The following is a 15,221-nucleotide window of genomic DNA, read 5'->3' as shown; positions in this document are numbered from 1 at the left end:
GACCTATGCCCCCACCCCGCCAAGAAAAACAAAGGAAACACATTGCTCCCTCATAAGCGTCTCACATGGAAATGCTCACAGCTTACTTAGAAAGCTGTGTTTCTGGTTTTTTACAGGTGGGTCCTTAACTCAAGAGTTTAGCATGAAGAGTTGTTTTCAGGCCTGCCCTGAGCGCCCCCACGTAACAGGTAGTTGCCTCTCTTAACAGATTAACCACTCTTCTTGAAAACCCAGGTATAGGATCACTCACTTATCCTTTAGGGCCTCCCCGAACATGAGCCAGAGTCCAGCCAGAGGTGGGTCTGGCGGACCTGGGACCCCGGTCTGCCCGCCAAGGCTGCTCTGTTTTAGGGATATGTTGGAAACTATGTGGTCCAAATCCTCTAAGCACAAAATTAGCTTCTTTCCATATTTTTGAAAGGGAAAGAACACCTTACTAAATATAACATGGGTCAACAAGCCAGAAACAAGATAAACAGCCAGCAGCTGCAGCTCAGGAGCTGGGTTCCACACCCCTGGTGAACCCACCAGAGTCCTGGTCTCCAGAGGGAGGGCAGAATCGACGGACAATTTTAAGCGACCCCCCTGGACACATAACCCTGCCATGAACCCCAAACACAAGACCTTCATTTCTTTTTTTGATTCTAAAACCAACATATACACATTTGTGTGTTCCCAGTTGTTACTCTCCCAGTAAGAAAAAGAAAATAAAAATCACTCTAATCCCACAGTGCAGAAAACAACTAAAAAGACCATGGGATGCATAATCTGAGTGTTTTGAAATTTAATATAAAACATAAGTGTTTCTCAGCCTTTTTCCCCAGTATTGTTCCCTAAAGTCTTTTTAGACACTGTTTTTGTAATGCCCCCATTTTACCCCCACTCCATGAAATTTTAATACTGCAGATATCTTGTGTGTCTGTTAATGTATGGTGGAGGGCCACACACCATTGTAATATCTAAGACTATATTACACCATCCCCAAGAACCAATTTTTGCCCCCGCCCACCGTGGGTGGTCTCACTCCATTGGAAATGCAAGCTTTAAATAAAATTAAATAACAAACCTTTCTAGAAGAACTTGCTATGCGCCGGTCACATATAATTCTAGGTACTTTATGTATGTTCTCTTGTTCACTTATCATAACTCTCCTATGAGGTGAATACCAGAAAGACTCGGTCTCCTTTTACAGTTGTGGAAAGCTGAGGTACAGAAAGGTGAAGTAACTTGCCAAAGGCGCACAGCTGGGAAAGTTGGGAGAGAGGATCTGAGCCCAGGCAGCCTGGTTCCAAAGTTCACGTTGAACCACCAAACTGCTTTGCCTTGCAACAACACCTTCTGATTGTAACAAATCCAAACTACAGAAACAGGGTAACAGGTATAGTTCCCAAGCCCTCTCTATTCTCTGAAGAAATCATTGCTAAGTTTGGAATGTGTCTTGCCTGAGATTTTTACATATATGTTTGTATATATGAAAATCGTCTGTCTCTTGTTTAACATAAGGAGGATCATCCAGCCTTCCTTCCTATATATTCATGTGTACAGATGTGTATATAGAATTTTTTAAAAATTAGAATCACACTGAACATACTGGGTTGTTGTTTTTTTTAACTTTGACTTTAAAATGTATTAGCTGGCTTAAAACCATAATTTAACAAGCACGTGTACCATATTTTATTTAACCAGATGCAGATGATTGGCTATTGAAACAGTTTCTAGTTTCTCACTGCTACAAAGCTTCGATGAATATCCTTGCCTTGTACATAATTCTCAGAGCCAAAGGGTATAAGCATTTTTGAAACTTTTGATCCATCAGCGCCAAAATTTGCCGTCCGGAAAAATTGTATGAAATCGCTTATCCCAACACCATTACCCACATTGGGCATTATTGCCTGTTTTCCATCACTGACCATTTAACAGGCCCAAATGTGTGAATCCCGACATTTTCATCTCTTCTGGTGACTCTCATCTGGAGCCTGTTTGACTCATGTGACAGGTAAGGCAAAGCTTGAGTCGAGAGATCAGGGAGGGTGGGAGGTTAAAGTAGCCCCAATCACTGGTTTAGAAAACACACTCTCCACCTCCCAAGGACAAGGCCTACCTGCTGGGCACCTAGCAGGTGCTCAGTCATGGGCTTTTTCATCTCCTGCTTCCCACACAAGCCTGTGGCTGCACCTCCGCACCACTGAGCCCTCCTCCTCCTCTGGCCTTGTCTCAGATCCATTTGGCAGAACTGCTAAACCCCTAATCCTTTCCTTTGCTGGCTATGAGTGATATTTGGGAAACAAATACCCTCATGTGTTCGGTAGGCTTTTGAGCGGATCCACAGCAACTGTCTGCAGTGGAATGGGATCCCTGTTCAGTGCCCTGCATGCCTACACATCCATGTTCACACATCAGCACACATGTATTTGTGGGTATGCTCATGTGCATTAGCACAGCACAATTCGGGTGCAGACCCTATTACCTGAAGTGGGACTTGTCTCTCACAGAGACTTTCCATATACCCTCCAGCCTGAGTTAGGACACCCACCTACCGAATTCCACAGTTTCTAGACTTTCTTCCCACTTTGTCGTTATTCCCTGTAGACTTTTTCCTGCTGGCCCGGAAGCCCCACTAACCCTTAACTTGCTCACCGGTGTCCCTCCAGTGCCTAACACTGCTTAGCAGATGCGCAAGAAATATTTGTGGAGTGAAAAAAAAAAAAAGAAGAAGAAGAAGAAACAGACCTCAAGCCGATAAAGGATATTATCCCAAATATTTTTAGATTATTTTCTTAACAAAGTGGCCACTTTCAGATTGAGCCCGTTGTTTGATGAGAAAATATCTCTGCAGCATTAGATTTCAAGTGGCCTGTTTAGCCGTCCTTCTGGAAAGATTGGAAAGAATGCAGAGTTGAAAATAGGACCTTGCCCATCCAAACATCTGTCGGGCTTTACTGTTCTGCGAAGGTCACTGTCCCGGGAATAATGTACTGAGGAGCAGTTAGCCAGGAAGGGTGTCGCTGCTCGCTGGTCCTCCTGGCCCCTGAAAGTGTTCTGAGCTAAACCTTCAGGTGACTTGCTTATCTGGCTCACTCTCCCAGCCAACAAATGGTTGTGGAATCCCAGGACGGTGGGCTTGTTCCCTTGAGCACAAGGTCTCCGAGCTGCTCCGTGGGAGGAGGGTTTCTCGCCCGGCTGGGCACAGCAACTAAGATGGGGAATAGGCCGGCTTCTGCCACTTTAAGAAAAGCAAAACTCCGCGTGGCTGAAGGGAGGCGAGTCTTGCAGGAAGACTTCAGGTGGCCTCTATTCATTTCATTCAGAGATTGAGCAGACATGTTTGGAGCCCCTGCTATGTTCTGGGTACAGAGATGTGTCATGGGAAGAGAGAGACTGGCCACAGTAGTCACTGGTGGAGTCCACGGAAGGGGCAGCTGAGCAGGGGGGACCAGAGAACTGCAGAAATGCTGGAGGGGGGTGTGCAGAGAAGGGTGAGGTGAGAGATGAGGGCGAGAGGCGGTCACACACGTGACTCCAGGAGCCCAGATTTTCCGCTGCAGGAAATGGGGAGCCATGGAGGGTGGGGGGCAGCCCGTAGGCCGTGTGGACTGGGACACAGCCCCGACGGATGCCCGTCGCCCAGGCGATTTGGGTACAGCTACTGACCACGGCTCACGCACACCATCGTTCACACTCCTCGCTGGACCCCGTGCCCGCCGAGATTTCACTGCACTTCATTAAATTCCACAAAATGTTTTCAGGCCCCAGAGTGCTGACCTCTCTGGTCTCCTGCATGGAAAGGTCTGGCTTTTCCTTTTCGGGTGGGGTAGGCGGATCAGCCCTCCTTCTGCAGGCACGTAAGCCATCTGGAATGCATCAGCGGCTAGGCCTGGCCGAGCGCGCGGCGCGGTCCCGCTCCGTGACTCCTTCGAGAGTACCGGCGCTGCGTTCACAAACGTGTCGGGAATCTGAACTGAGCCTCCTCTCTCTTCTTTCTGCTTTCCTTGCAGACCTCTCGGCCGCAGCTGTCCACACAGGATGCCTCGAATTTGCTGGAAGCCATCCCTCGAGAGCGCAGCCGCTGCTTCTTTAGGGCAGCACTAGGGATTTCGTTCCGTGCGTTGAAGGGGTTTTTGTTGTTCTTGCTGCCACTGCTGGTGCGCTCATTTATTTATTTTCTTTCTTTGCACCGGGCCTCGCCCTGCTCGCACTGGCATGATGGCCCAGTCGAAGGCCAACGGCTCCCACTATGCGCTGACCGCCATCGGCCTGGGGATGCTGGTTCTCGGGGTCATCATGGCCATGTGGAACCTGGTGCCCGGGTTCAGCGCCCACGAAAAGCCGACAGCTCAGGGGAACAACAAGACAGAGATAGGCAGCGGCATTCTCAAGAGCAAGACCTTCTCCGTGGCCTACGTGCTGGTCGGGGCTGGGGTGATGCTGCTTCTGCTCTCCATCTGCCTGAGCATCCGGGACAAGAGGAAGCAGCGGCAAGGCGAGGAGATGGCCCACATCCAGCACCAGCCGGGGGTGGAGCCGCACGGCCCGGAGGAAGACAGGTGAGGACGGGCTGACCGCCCTTGGACCGGGGGATGGACACACACACACACACACACGCTCACACTCATAGGGCTCACTGATGAGACTGTTTTAATCTAGGAGGCTCTGCCTTCCCACTCTCCCCCACTAAGGCTCCGTAAAGCAGTTTATAATTTTCCAAATAGCTTTATACTTCTATCCCAGAGTTTCCCAAATCATGCGGTATGAATGGATTACAGGTGTATCAAGATTTTGACGCTGGCAGGAAAGCTGCATGGGGCCCAGGGCAGCCAGAGCCTCCAGACAGGCTGTGTGTACGTGCTTTGCGTTGAAAAGGCTGGGAACCAGTGTTCTATTTGGACACAAATGCCACAAACGCATTTAAGAGATAAGCAATAAATCGGGGAACACATGATGAAAGCTGACGTCCCTGCTAGGAAAAGAGCCCTTGCAAATGAGTGTGACAGGGGAGCATACCAGTAGGAAAAGGGACAAAGGATACAAGCAAGCATCTCGTAGGTGTTCAGATGAGAGATGTTCAACCTCATTCGTCACGAAACGCAAACAAAAAGAAGGTGTCATTATTCTTTGCCTATCTTAATGGCCAAGCCGGGCAGCCCCCCGTGTTGGAGAGTTGTAGGGAAATGGGCCACTGATGGGGGTATCGGCTGACACAGAGGAGTCTTCATGGCGAGAGGAGATGTTGAAGATGCGTGTCCCAATCTATTCTGTTCCTAAGAGTTTACCCTTGGGAGAAAAATCACGCAAGTGCAAAGGAGTCTGTGCCCTTAGGTTTATCAGAGCGTTGCTTAGAAGAGCAAAAACTGAGAAATGACCTAAATATCCACCATTCAAGCTAAATTATGGCACGCCCACTCGGCAGCATTCTGCAGAGCCACAGCTGAGCCATAGTTGCCAACACGGGACCATGTGCACCATGGTGAGAAAGGGAGGTTACAACACGGCATCTGTGGCAAGGTCCTAATTGCATCAAATGTTGCAGCTGTGGGATTAGGGAGGGGTCTGGAAAGGTATGCAACAGAGTGTTAACAGTGGTTGTCTCCAGGTGGAAGGAGATGGGACGGTTTTATTTTCTGCCTTAGGTTTTTCTGTGTTGTTTAGATTTTCTGCAACCTTGTCATCCTTCTAGCGGGAAGGGAGTTGTTTTTGGCTTGGAGAAACGAAACCTATTTTCTGATAATAAAAGATCATGCACGCACATTCTCGAAAACTTAGGAAATACAGAAAAGAACAGAGACGGAGAATCAGTCCACCCCTAATTCCCCACCCTAGCCAGGAGCACACACATACTAAGGGAAATGAGAGGTAGGCCTGGACAAACAGGGAGGGGCTGATGTTGGCCATTATCACCCTATAGGTTCAAGTGTAGAGTCCTGAACTATGGCTTATGGCACTATTCCCTATACGTGTGTAAAAAAAAAAAGAAAAAGAAAAAAAGACACCCTGACTTTCTGGTTTTCTCTTTCAACAGTCAAAAGAGATTAAGCCTGAGGATAAGACCTCTGAGCCTTATAGTGAACTTGGAAGACAAAATTACAGAATACCTTGAAATACATATAAATTTTATAGCAGAAATTCCTTCTCTACCCGGGGACAACCATTCTACTTCACACTGGCCGCTGCTTCGTGCATGTTTGTGTGGCCTTTGGCAAAAGGACCCAGCTTGGCGCCAGAACGGCCCATCCGGCATGTGGTTAAGCATGAGTCTTAAAAGCGAAGGGGGCTTCACACTTCCTTGTGTTAACACTTCCAGATCGTCCAGTGTAGTCATTGAGTGTGGCGTTCAGTTCCTGCTCTCCCACTTCCCAAATATATGACCAAGTCACATAACCTTGACATACCAGTTTCCTCATCCATAAAATGGGTATGAAAGTAGTACCTAGCTCACGGCATTGTTAGGAAGATGAAACTGGTTGATATGTGTTAAAGTACTTAGCACAGTACCTGACGCCTAGCACACAGCTGAAGTGTTAGCTTTTATTACTTTTGGCACCCACGGGTTGTTCACAAGGCTGGTGTACGTGGACCCGGTGCTGACACAGGATCTGGAGTCCATCTACTTGTGATTTTCAATATGGCGGGAGCGCGTGCTAACACTCTCCATGTTGGTGCTTATTGTCTTGCAGCCAGGAGGAGGAGGAAGAGGCCTCCTCCAGGTACTATGTCCCCAGTTACGAGGAAGTGATGAACACAAACTACTCGGAAGCGAGGGAACTGGACCAGAACCCGAGGATGAGCATCTCTCTCCCATCCTATGAGTCCTTGACGGGGCTTGACGAGACGAGCCCCACAGCTGCCAGGGCCAACGCGGAGACCAGCCCGGGGAATCCACCCGACAGGCAGAACTCCAAGTTGGCCAAACGCCTGAAGCCACTCAAAGTTCGAAGGATTAAATCCGAAAAGCTTCACCTCAAAGACTTCAGGATCAGCCTCCCGGACAAAAACATCCCTCCTCCCTCCATCGAGCCTTTGACCCCCCCACCACAGTACGACGAAGTCCAGCAGAAGGCTTCTGACGCCCGGCCACCTGACTGACGGCCCTGCTCAGGTGTGTCCCTCCGGTCGCTCACCCTCCACACCACGGACCCCCAGTGAAGCCACTTCAGCTGCAATTGAGGAGTGGAGGGGGCAGATGCATACAGATTGATGTGGATGGGGGCGAGGGCGGGGGGCGTGGGGAGTCCAGTGACTAGGGACTGACTGACGTCCACAGAACCTCATGTGGCAGTGCATTGGGAAGAGCTGCTGCCTCGGATCTCGGGGTGTGGACCCCGTCACGGTCCTCACAGGGTACGCACCTTCCCCATCATTTTTCCCCAACTCTGAGTTGTTGGCGACAACGCCTCTCTTTCCAATCAGGAGAGGATGCCTAGCAGCTGGTTTAGGTTGTGATTTTTGTTTTGCTTCCACTAGGACTATTTTGTTTCAAAAAGAAAACAAGATATGCCTTTGCTTTCTTCACCGGAGTCCTGAGCCGTGGGTAGGAGATGTGACTCAGCTTTCTAGAAAGGACGCGGGGCCATTTCAGGAACGAAGCAAAACAAGAGGCCGATCGATGATGTGGGGATGAGGCCCAGCTGGGCTCTCTCAGAGCCCCTGAAGCTGTTGGCTCTCGGGGGCCCCAAGGCCCGGTGATGCATAAGATCAGAGTCTTTACTGGTACACTTTCCTAGGGCCTTCAGGATAAGGGCGAAAAAGGAAAGCTGCGTGAGATATTTTATTCCTTCTAAAATGCCATGCAAGTGAGCTTTTTATAATAAAATATTTTATACGTAGTACATTTGGGCGCTGAATCATTGTCGCAGCTCTTCCAACACTGACTTGCTTAGGGAGAAATACCACTGATAATAATAGTTGCCGCTAATCTGCACAAACACTTCACATGTGTTACGGCATTTCATCTGGATCCTGGTATCACTGCCATTTTGCAGGTTAGCTCACAGAGGCTCTGGTTCAAGTGCCTCATGTCACATCGCTAGGAAGTAGCCGTGCTAGAGTCTGAACCCTAGCCGTCTGGCTCCAGGCCCTGAGTTCTTTAAATGCTCTACTGTGCCATTCAGTGTGAAGAGCTTTTTCAGACTTCGAATGAGGAGCTGTGCTTCCCAAGAAGGGGAAGCTACTGCTGCTGCCCCTTCGACTCACATGCCCAAAGGACCATGGTGGCTGTCTAGACAGCAGCTCCTACCGACCTAAACGTCCCCCCAGCACCCCCCTCCTGAGACCCGGCCCAGCGGGAGCCGATGGGCTGTATGCTCAGAAAGGGCGGGTGAGTGTGTCCTCATGCAGGGGCCAAAGTGCCTGCCTGTGGAACCCAGAAAAGCAGTTCAACTAATGAGGATGCCCAGGATTGCTGACTGCTGAGGCTAGGCCAGAAGAGGAACGACTGGGGTCACGGTCTTGACTGTGGAGTGGGAGTCTGGGAAGACACACCTGGGTCCAGGCGTGCCTTCCTGGTACTGGGGAGCATGAAGTGGAGTCTGCATGCCTAGGAGAAGAGTAAATTCTGAGGCCCTGGATGTTTCCGAAAAGCTTCTAAGTAGAGAAGGGTGGGCAGATAGGGAATGAATCCCTCCTGATCTCGGGATTGGCAGCAGGGTCTAAATTCCAACCTTTCTCTTTCCTTATGCAAATCCATCTATTAAAAGGGAGCTGCAAGGACCTGCTTCGTGGCTAAGACACCAGAGGCCTGGTCTGGTCACAGCCCACTACCGAGCCAGCCTGTGGCTCTGCATATATCTGGGGGCTGGATTTGTTCTTCGGTTAGTCTTTTTGCTTCCTCCTGATGGGAAGACAAACAGGAGGAAAAAGAAAAGAAGACAAGCAGCGCACCTGGATGGCTCAGTTGGTTAAGCCTCTGACTCTTGACTTCGGCTCAGGTCATGATCTCACGGTCGTGAGAGTGAGCCCGGAGTAGAGCCCTACGTTGGGCTCCACGCTCAGCAGGGAGTCGGCTGGAGATTCTCTCTCTCCCTCTGTCCCTCTACCGCCCCCTCTCTAAAATAAATAAATCTTTAAAAAAGAAAAGGAGAATAGCAAGGTTCCAAATGATAGAAAGGGCCCTCAGTCTGGGCTCTGGTAGATCATCCTGCGGGGTGTCTGCCCAGCCTAGACCCTCCTGGGGGGAGAAAGTTTTGGGGCTTGTAGTGGGCTGAATGGTAACCCCGAAAGATCTCAGGACCTAAGTTCTAGGACCTGCAGAAGTTACCTTACAAGGTAAAGGTTTTGCAGGTGTGATTAAATTAAGGGTTTTGAGATGAGGTTATCTGGGAATCACCAGGTGAACTCTAGATGCCATCCACAAGTGCACTTGCAAATGAGAGCTGGGGGACACCACACACAAAGAAGAGGAGGCAGCAGTGTGACCACGGCCGCAGAGACTGGCCTGGTACGTCTGCAAGCCAGGGACTGCCAGCAGCCCTGGAGCTGGAGGAAGCAAGGGGATTCCCCTCTAAGCATCCAAGGGCGCTGCAACCTTGACTGTGGCCCAGCTGATGCTGGTTTTGGACTTCTGGCCTCCAGAACCATGAGAAGATACCTTTCTATTATTTTAGGCTACCCAGTCTGTGGGAATTTGTTGCCTAGAACATGTAGCATATAGAGCATGGTTCACCTTTGTCTATAGGAAGGCAGAGAGAACGTCAGCTGGAAATGTTGCCTGGGGGCTGGAGACCTGAACAGTGCCTAGAGAAGCAAAAAGAAAAAAAAAAAAAATCCATCTGCAGTATTAAGTTAAAACCACCTGTCAAAGCAGGGGACCACCTTCACCTCAAAATTTCCCAAGGCACACTCATCCTGTTTGCTCCTTGGTCCAGATCTATCAGGGCCCTCTATCTTTTGACTCAAAAAAAAAAAAAAAAGTGGGGGGACAGAGGGTAAAAGCCAGAATAAAGCCTCTAGCCCTTTCCTCGCCATCATGTTTCTGTTCTTAAAGTAAACATGAAAGGACAGAAATATGGGAGAAAATTTAAGAAGCCACCCACTCGTTCTTGAGCCTAAATAGCACCAGGGCCAAGAGCAGAGAAAAATCCCACCCAGCCCTCCCACTCCACCCAAAAGGAGGAATCTCAGCGGCTATATTGGTGTCACGTGAGCGCTACTCTCTCAGGTCACAGCTGATTGGACGGGAGGTGTGTGGCCACCTGACCCAGGAGAACCAATCAGAAGCTGAGCTGGGCTAAGCCCTGCTCCCTCAGGAATTGGTCCTGTGATGGATGGAGAGGCCGTTGGATGATGGGGTCTCAGGGATTAGGGGGCAGTTTGGGCGCCATCGTGATGGGCCACAGGTGAGCAAAGCAGGGGAAGAGGCAGAAAGAGGCAGACATGAACAATGAGACCTAGGAAATAGCTGTCTCCGGATGGCTTTCTGGTCCTTGGTCCTTGTCCCTTGGGAAGCCCAGTCCAGCCCTTGGGTTCTTATAAGAGATGCTGTGTCCTCCCAGTAAATCCGATCCCTTTTGAGTTCTGATCCTAAATTTAGCCCAAGTCCTTGAAGGGAGGCACCGCCTTTGCATCATAAACAGTGTTGAGCACATAGTGGGCACTCCACCTATCCCCGATTTTTATTCTCACTTTTCTCCGACTGGCTAGAGTCCTGACGAAGGGGAGCCACAAGCAGATCATTGAGGCAAAAGGTTTCTCTCTTCCTCAGTTCCCAAGACGGCAACTCCCATCAGGGAGAGCGGGCAAGTCAGTCCGTTTTGTTTGCTCTCCAGCCTGATACCAGCTCTTCGGTACCTTTAGACCTGAGTGGCTCATACTAAGAAAGTGAATGTCAGGAGGCCACGGCTATCAGGACTTAGACACCCTCTCCCTTGTTGATTCCCAAGCTTGCTTCCCTAGACTTTGATGAGTGGAAGTGAAAAAGTCCCTGATTAAATTCACCTGGAAATCCACAAGTGAAACTCCACATTTTTACTGAGCATCTACTATGTACCACATGCTAGGGATCAGCTGCAAACAAATGGACCAAGTCTCTGCTGACACCAAGGCTATGTTCTGGGTTGAGGGGGACAGATGATGAACAAAGAAATAAATTCATAGGCTATAATGTCAGGAGATGAGAAGCCATGTGAAAAAAGATGAGGCACTAGACCATCACCTGTTTGGGTGATTGGAAAAGACTCTTGGGAAGTAACATTGGAGAAAAGTGGGGAGTGAGCCACATGGAGATCTGGGTGCCGAGAATTCTGGAAAGCCTCTCACACGCTTATGCACATTATGAATCTCCAAGCAGATGTTGCAGGATATATCATTTCCCAAACCAATTTGGTCTCACCACCTGTCTTCCCCACAAAGTCTCTTCCATGGTCAGCTTTCATGGACTACCTCATAGGGAATGGTGATTGAGCCAAACCCAGTAATAATGCAGGGAGAGAATCAGGCCCAGAGCAGACAAGAGACGTGTCCAAAGTCCTGGAGCTCATCGACCAAGCTGTCCGTTAGCTTCCTTGTTGCGTGGCATTCAGGTCAAAGATCACCAGTGAGGGCCCCAGCAAAAGATTACAATGATCACAAGATGGCCCAGAACCCGACACCTCGGGGGAGAGCCCACCTCACATGGGAGGAAGGCAGTCAGATGGATGACATGCTGATACAAACCAAACAGCCCCCAGACACAACGTGTGACAAAACAGTCTCAGCTCCTGGTGACACTGGTAAACGTTCACACAAATGCCAGAACTGGACATCTTCACCTTAGATCAGTGGTTCTCCATCAGGATTGACTTTGCTGCCCAGGGGCCATTGGGAATGTGACAGTGGTGGCGGCGGGAACGGGGGGCTGCTAAGGGCATCTAGTGGGGCCAGGAAGCTATTAAGCATCCTACAGTGCAGAGGACATTACCTACAACAAAGAGTTATTATCCTGCCCTAAATGTCAAGAGTGCCAAGGTTGACAAATCCTGCCCTAGACAAAGGAAGATCTGTTCTCTTGGGCAATGGGGACTCTGGGGCTAGAGCCTGGCCACCCAGTGTCAGCTCTATCAAAAACCCAGAAACACTCATCCTTGGAGATCAGCCTGAGTGTGATATTTATGATTTTCCTTAAAAAAAAAAACTGTCACTTTTACAAAGACCATTTTTCTATCCCTCCCCAATCCAGAACTATAAATCTAATTCTCCACAGCACGTATAAACAGATCTCTCTTCCTTTTCTCCATCCCCAGTCCCTACTCTGTGCATTAAAAACTCTCCATTGGAATTTATTAACTGTCATTTAAAGGATGTGGGAAAGATAATAGTCAGTAGTATTTACAAACGCAAAAAGATTTTAAGAAAGTTTAGATTACTCAAAAGCATACTAATGAAGGCTATATTTCAAAATAAAACAACTACAAGATAATTTGAGAAGCAAAAATTATGACCTGATCTTCTGGGATGTAAGTCTTCTCGGAAAAAATGTCAATAATACAGCAAGCTTCTCGGGGAGAAGCTGGGCTCAGTACTGTATAAAATTTGAAAGTTGCATGGAAACTTTATTTTTTTGGAAGATTTTATTTATTTATTTGTTTATTTATTATTTGATAGAGAGAGAGAGAGCACAAGCAGAGGGAGCAGCAGAGGGAGAGGGAGAAGCAGGCTCCCCGCTGAGCAGGAAGCCCGACACGGGGCTGGATCCTGGGGTCCCAGGATCATGACCTGAGCCAAAGGCAGATGCTCAAATGACTGAGCCACCCAGGTGCCCTGCATGGAGACTTTAAACCCAAGCATGTTCTTACTATTTACCCTCAGGATGTCTTATTTTAGAAAGCATCTTGGTAGTTGTGTCCAGTCAAGAAAAATTATTAGCATCTACTTTAGCGAAACACAAAAGAGGGAAAGATAATGTAACGATGCAGTAGCAATTAGACAAGCCGTAAATATGTGTTTATAAGAGAAAGTGTGTGAGTACTTGATATAAGCAAGCGAATAAATGCATCTGCCTTACCTCAAATTGAAAATTGAACCAATAAAACAAAATAAAAAGCTGCATTTTTTGTTTCTGACAAATTAGTTGTCTTTTTAAAAATCAAATTCAACATACTTGTTCACAAATTGACTTTTCAAATAGTAAAGGACATACCATTCTAGCACTTTCCAATGGTAAATTCACTTCACCACCAAGTGGGTTGTTTTAAATCAATACAAATGCAGCAGAAGAAGGGATACGGGAGAAGCCCTGAGCCATAACTTTAATGACTTTCAAAGGTAATGCTAAGTTTATGGAAAACGTCCATTCAATTGATCAAAATGACAAAGGAATGGGACCCCAAAAAAAGCTGACTGCTGTATGGGATAAAACTTGATTTTGATGTTTATTTCCTAAGTTAAAGAAAAAGAAAATCAAGGCGTAATGTTTTCCCATTGGCCTGAAAGCAATAAAAATTGTCCATTAATCTTCCCTTAAGCCAATAATAGAACAGTCTCAAGGGGCAAAATAGGAGCCAGAAATAGGAAGGGGAAATGTAGGAGAACGCCAAATGGCTAAGTTCTGTGGATATGTTAGGAACAGACTGTCCCATAATTCTATTTCGTGTATAATTGAATTCTCAGATGTGTACATTTTTATACATCCTTTCATTGAATAAACATTAGATTAAAAGGAATATGCAAGTCAGGGTTTCTCAACTCTGGCATTATTAACACTTGGGGCTGGATGACATTGAATGTGGGCTGGGGAGCGTGCTGTCCTACCCACCATAGGATGTTTAGCAGCATCCCCAGCCTCTCCCAACTAGATGACAGTAGCCTCTCCCGCGTGTGACAATCAAAAAGGTCTCCAGACATTTTCACAAGTCCCCTGAGATGCAAAATATCCCTGAGAACCAGAGCTTGAAGTCTAGTGGAAAAAGTGCAGGATGGGAAATTAGAAAAAAATATTATCACTCAGGTGGTACTTTCCATGTTTGTAAAATGCAGCTGTTGACAGTAGCCTTGGGTCACCAGACTGGGAGAGTCAAATGAGTAAACTATATGTGAAAATGCTACAAAAAGTAGAGTCTTGAGCTGGAAGGGTTCTAGAGCTCATCTGGTCCAACTTCCTTGTACAGAGAAGGAAACTAAGACAAAGATGTTTACCTAAAGACCACCCCAAGGTGATACAAACATAGATAGTTATAATTAAATATTGTGTGGATTCCACCTGGGAAAACAAAGCACACAGAGCCCATTTCAGTGGACCCCTGAGATTGCATAGTGTGATCCTCAACCCAAAGAATGGCTTCAATGGGCTGAAGCACATGTACAAATTTTTTTTTTAAGATTTATCCATTCATTTTAGAGAGAGAAGGAGAGAGAGAGCATGGGGGGAGGAGCAGAGGGAGAGAATCTCAAGCAGACTCCCCACTGAGTGCAGAGCCCTGCGCAGGGCTCAATCCCATGACCCTGAGATCATAACCTGAGCTGAAATCAAGAGTCAGATGCCCAACTGACTGAGCCACCCAGGCACCCCTACAGATTTTTGAATCAAAGATTCTTAATGATATTTTTAAAAACTCATTGGTCACTTTGGCAGTTGCTTCTTACTTTGAATACTGATACATAAAAAGAAAGAACCAATCCTTTATTCTGCCTTTCCTGAACAAACCCTATTTTATGATAAACATAAACAAATAGTCGATGAAGGAAAACCCTTCTTTCTCAAAGAATTCTAGCTAATACTTACCAAAGGAAGGAATAGCAATCAGAAAAATCACAACTTAGCAACCCCAAAGGAAATAGTGGATCTAGAGAATGATACTCAAAAAAGGCTAAAACTATTAGTTGAAAAGTTGATAAGCCCAAGTGTCCATCAATGAATGAATGGGTAAACAAAATGTGGTACCTATATACAATGGAATATTATTTAAAAAGAAGGTAATTCTGACACCTGCTACAACCCAGGTGAACCTTTAGGACATGATGCTCAGTGAAATAAGCCAGTCACAAAAACACAGATACTGTATGATTCCACTTATAAGAGGCACCTAGTCAAATTCATAGAAACAGAAAATAGATGGGTGGTTGTCAGGGGTTCAGGGGAATAGGGAGCTGTGGTTTAGTGGGTGTGAAGTTACTGTTTTACAGGCCAAAAAGGTTTTGGAGATTATTTATGCAGCAATGTGAATATACTTAACATTACTGAACTGTACCTTTAAAAATGGTTAAGATGGTACATTATATGTTATGTGCATTTTACCATAATTAAAAATAAAAATAAA

The 15,221-nt window shown here is 47.2% G+C and overlaps 2 protein-coding genes across 5 annotated transcripts in view; both read left to right on the top strand.

Moving 5' to 3' along the window:
• TMEM51 (transmembrane protein 51) overlaps window positions 1-7,823 on the top strand; it is a 53,628-nt gene extending 45,805 nt beyond the window's left edge. For all 3 annotated transcript variants that reach the window (XM_025856950.2, XM_025856948.2, XM_073903324.1), the window contains exons 2-3: window positions 3,996-4,544; window positions 6,672-7,823. In XM_025856950.2, coding sequence (XP_025712735.1) covers window positions 4,201-4,544; window positions 6,672-7,080 — 753 coding nt within the window. In that variant the 5' untranslated portion in view covers window positions 3,996-4,200 and the 3' untranslated portion in view covers window positions 7,081-7,823. The remainder of the gene's footprint in view (window positions 1-3,995; window positions 4,545-6,671) is intronic.
• A 106-nt stretch (window positions 7,824-7,929) lies between these two features.
• Window positions 7,930-15,221, top strand: part of FHAD1 (forkhead associated phosphopeptide binding domain 1) — a 144,203-nt gene continuing 136,911 nt past the window's right edge. For both annotated transcript variants that reach the window (XM_073903320.1, XM_073903319.1), the window contains exon 1: window positions 7,930-10,328. The gene's annotated coding sequence lies outside the window, so the exon portion shown is untranslated. The remainder of the gene's footprint in view (window positions 10,329-15,221) is intronic.

Source organism: Callorhinus ursinus, unplaced genomic scaffold (assembly GCF_003265705.2).
Source record: "Callorhinus ursinus isolate GAN/ISIS: 27379988/994484 unplaced genomic scaffold, GSC_fseal_2.0 scaffold18, whole genome shotgun sequence".
Classification (NCBI taxonomy): Eukaryota; Metazoa; Chordata; class Mammalia; order Carnivora; family Otariidae; genus Callorhinus; species Callorhinus ursinus.
The sequence above is the reverse complement of the archived record's forward strand: the minus strand, read 5'-3'. Positions and strand labels throughout refer to the sequence as shown.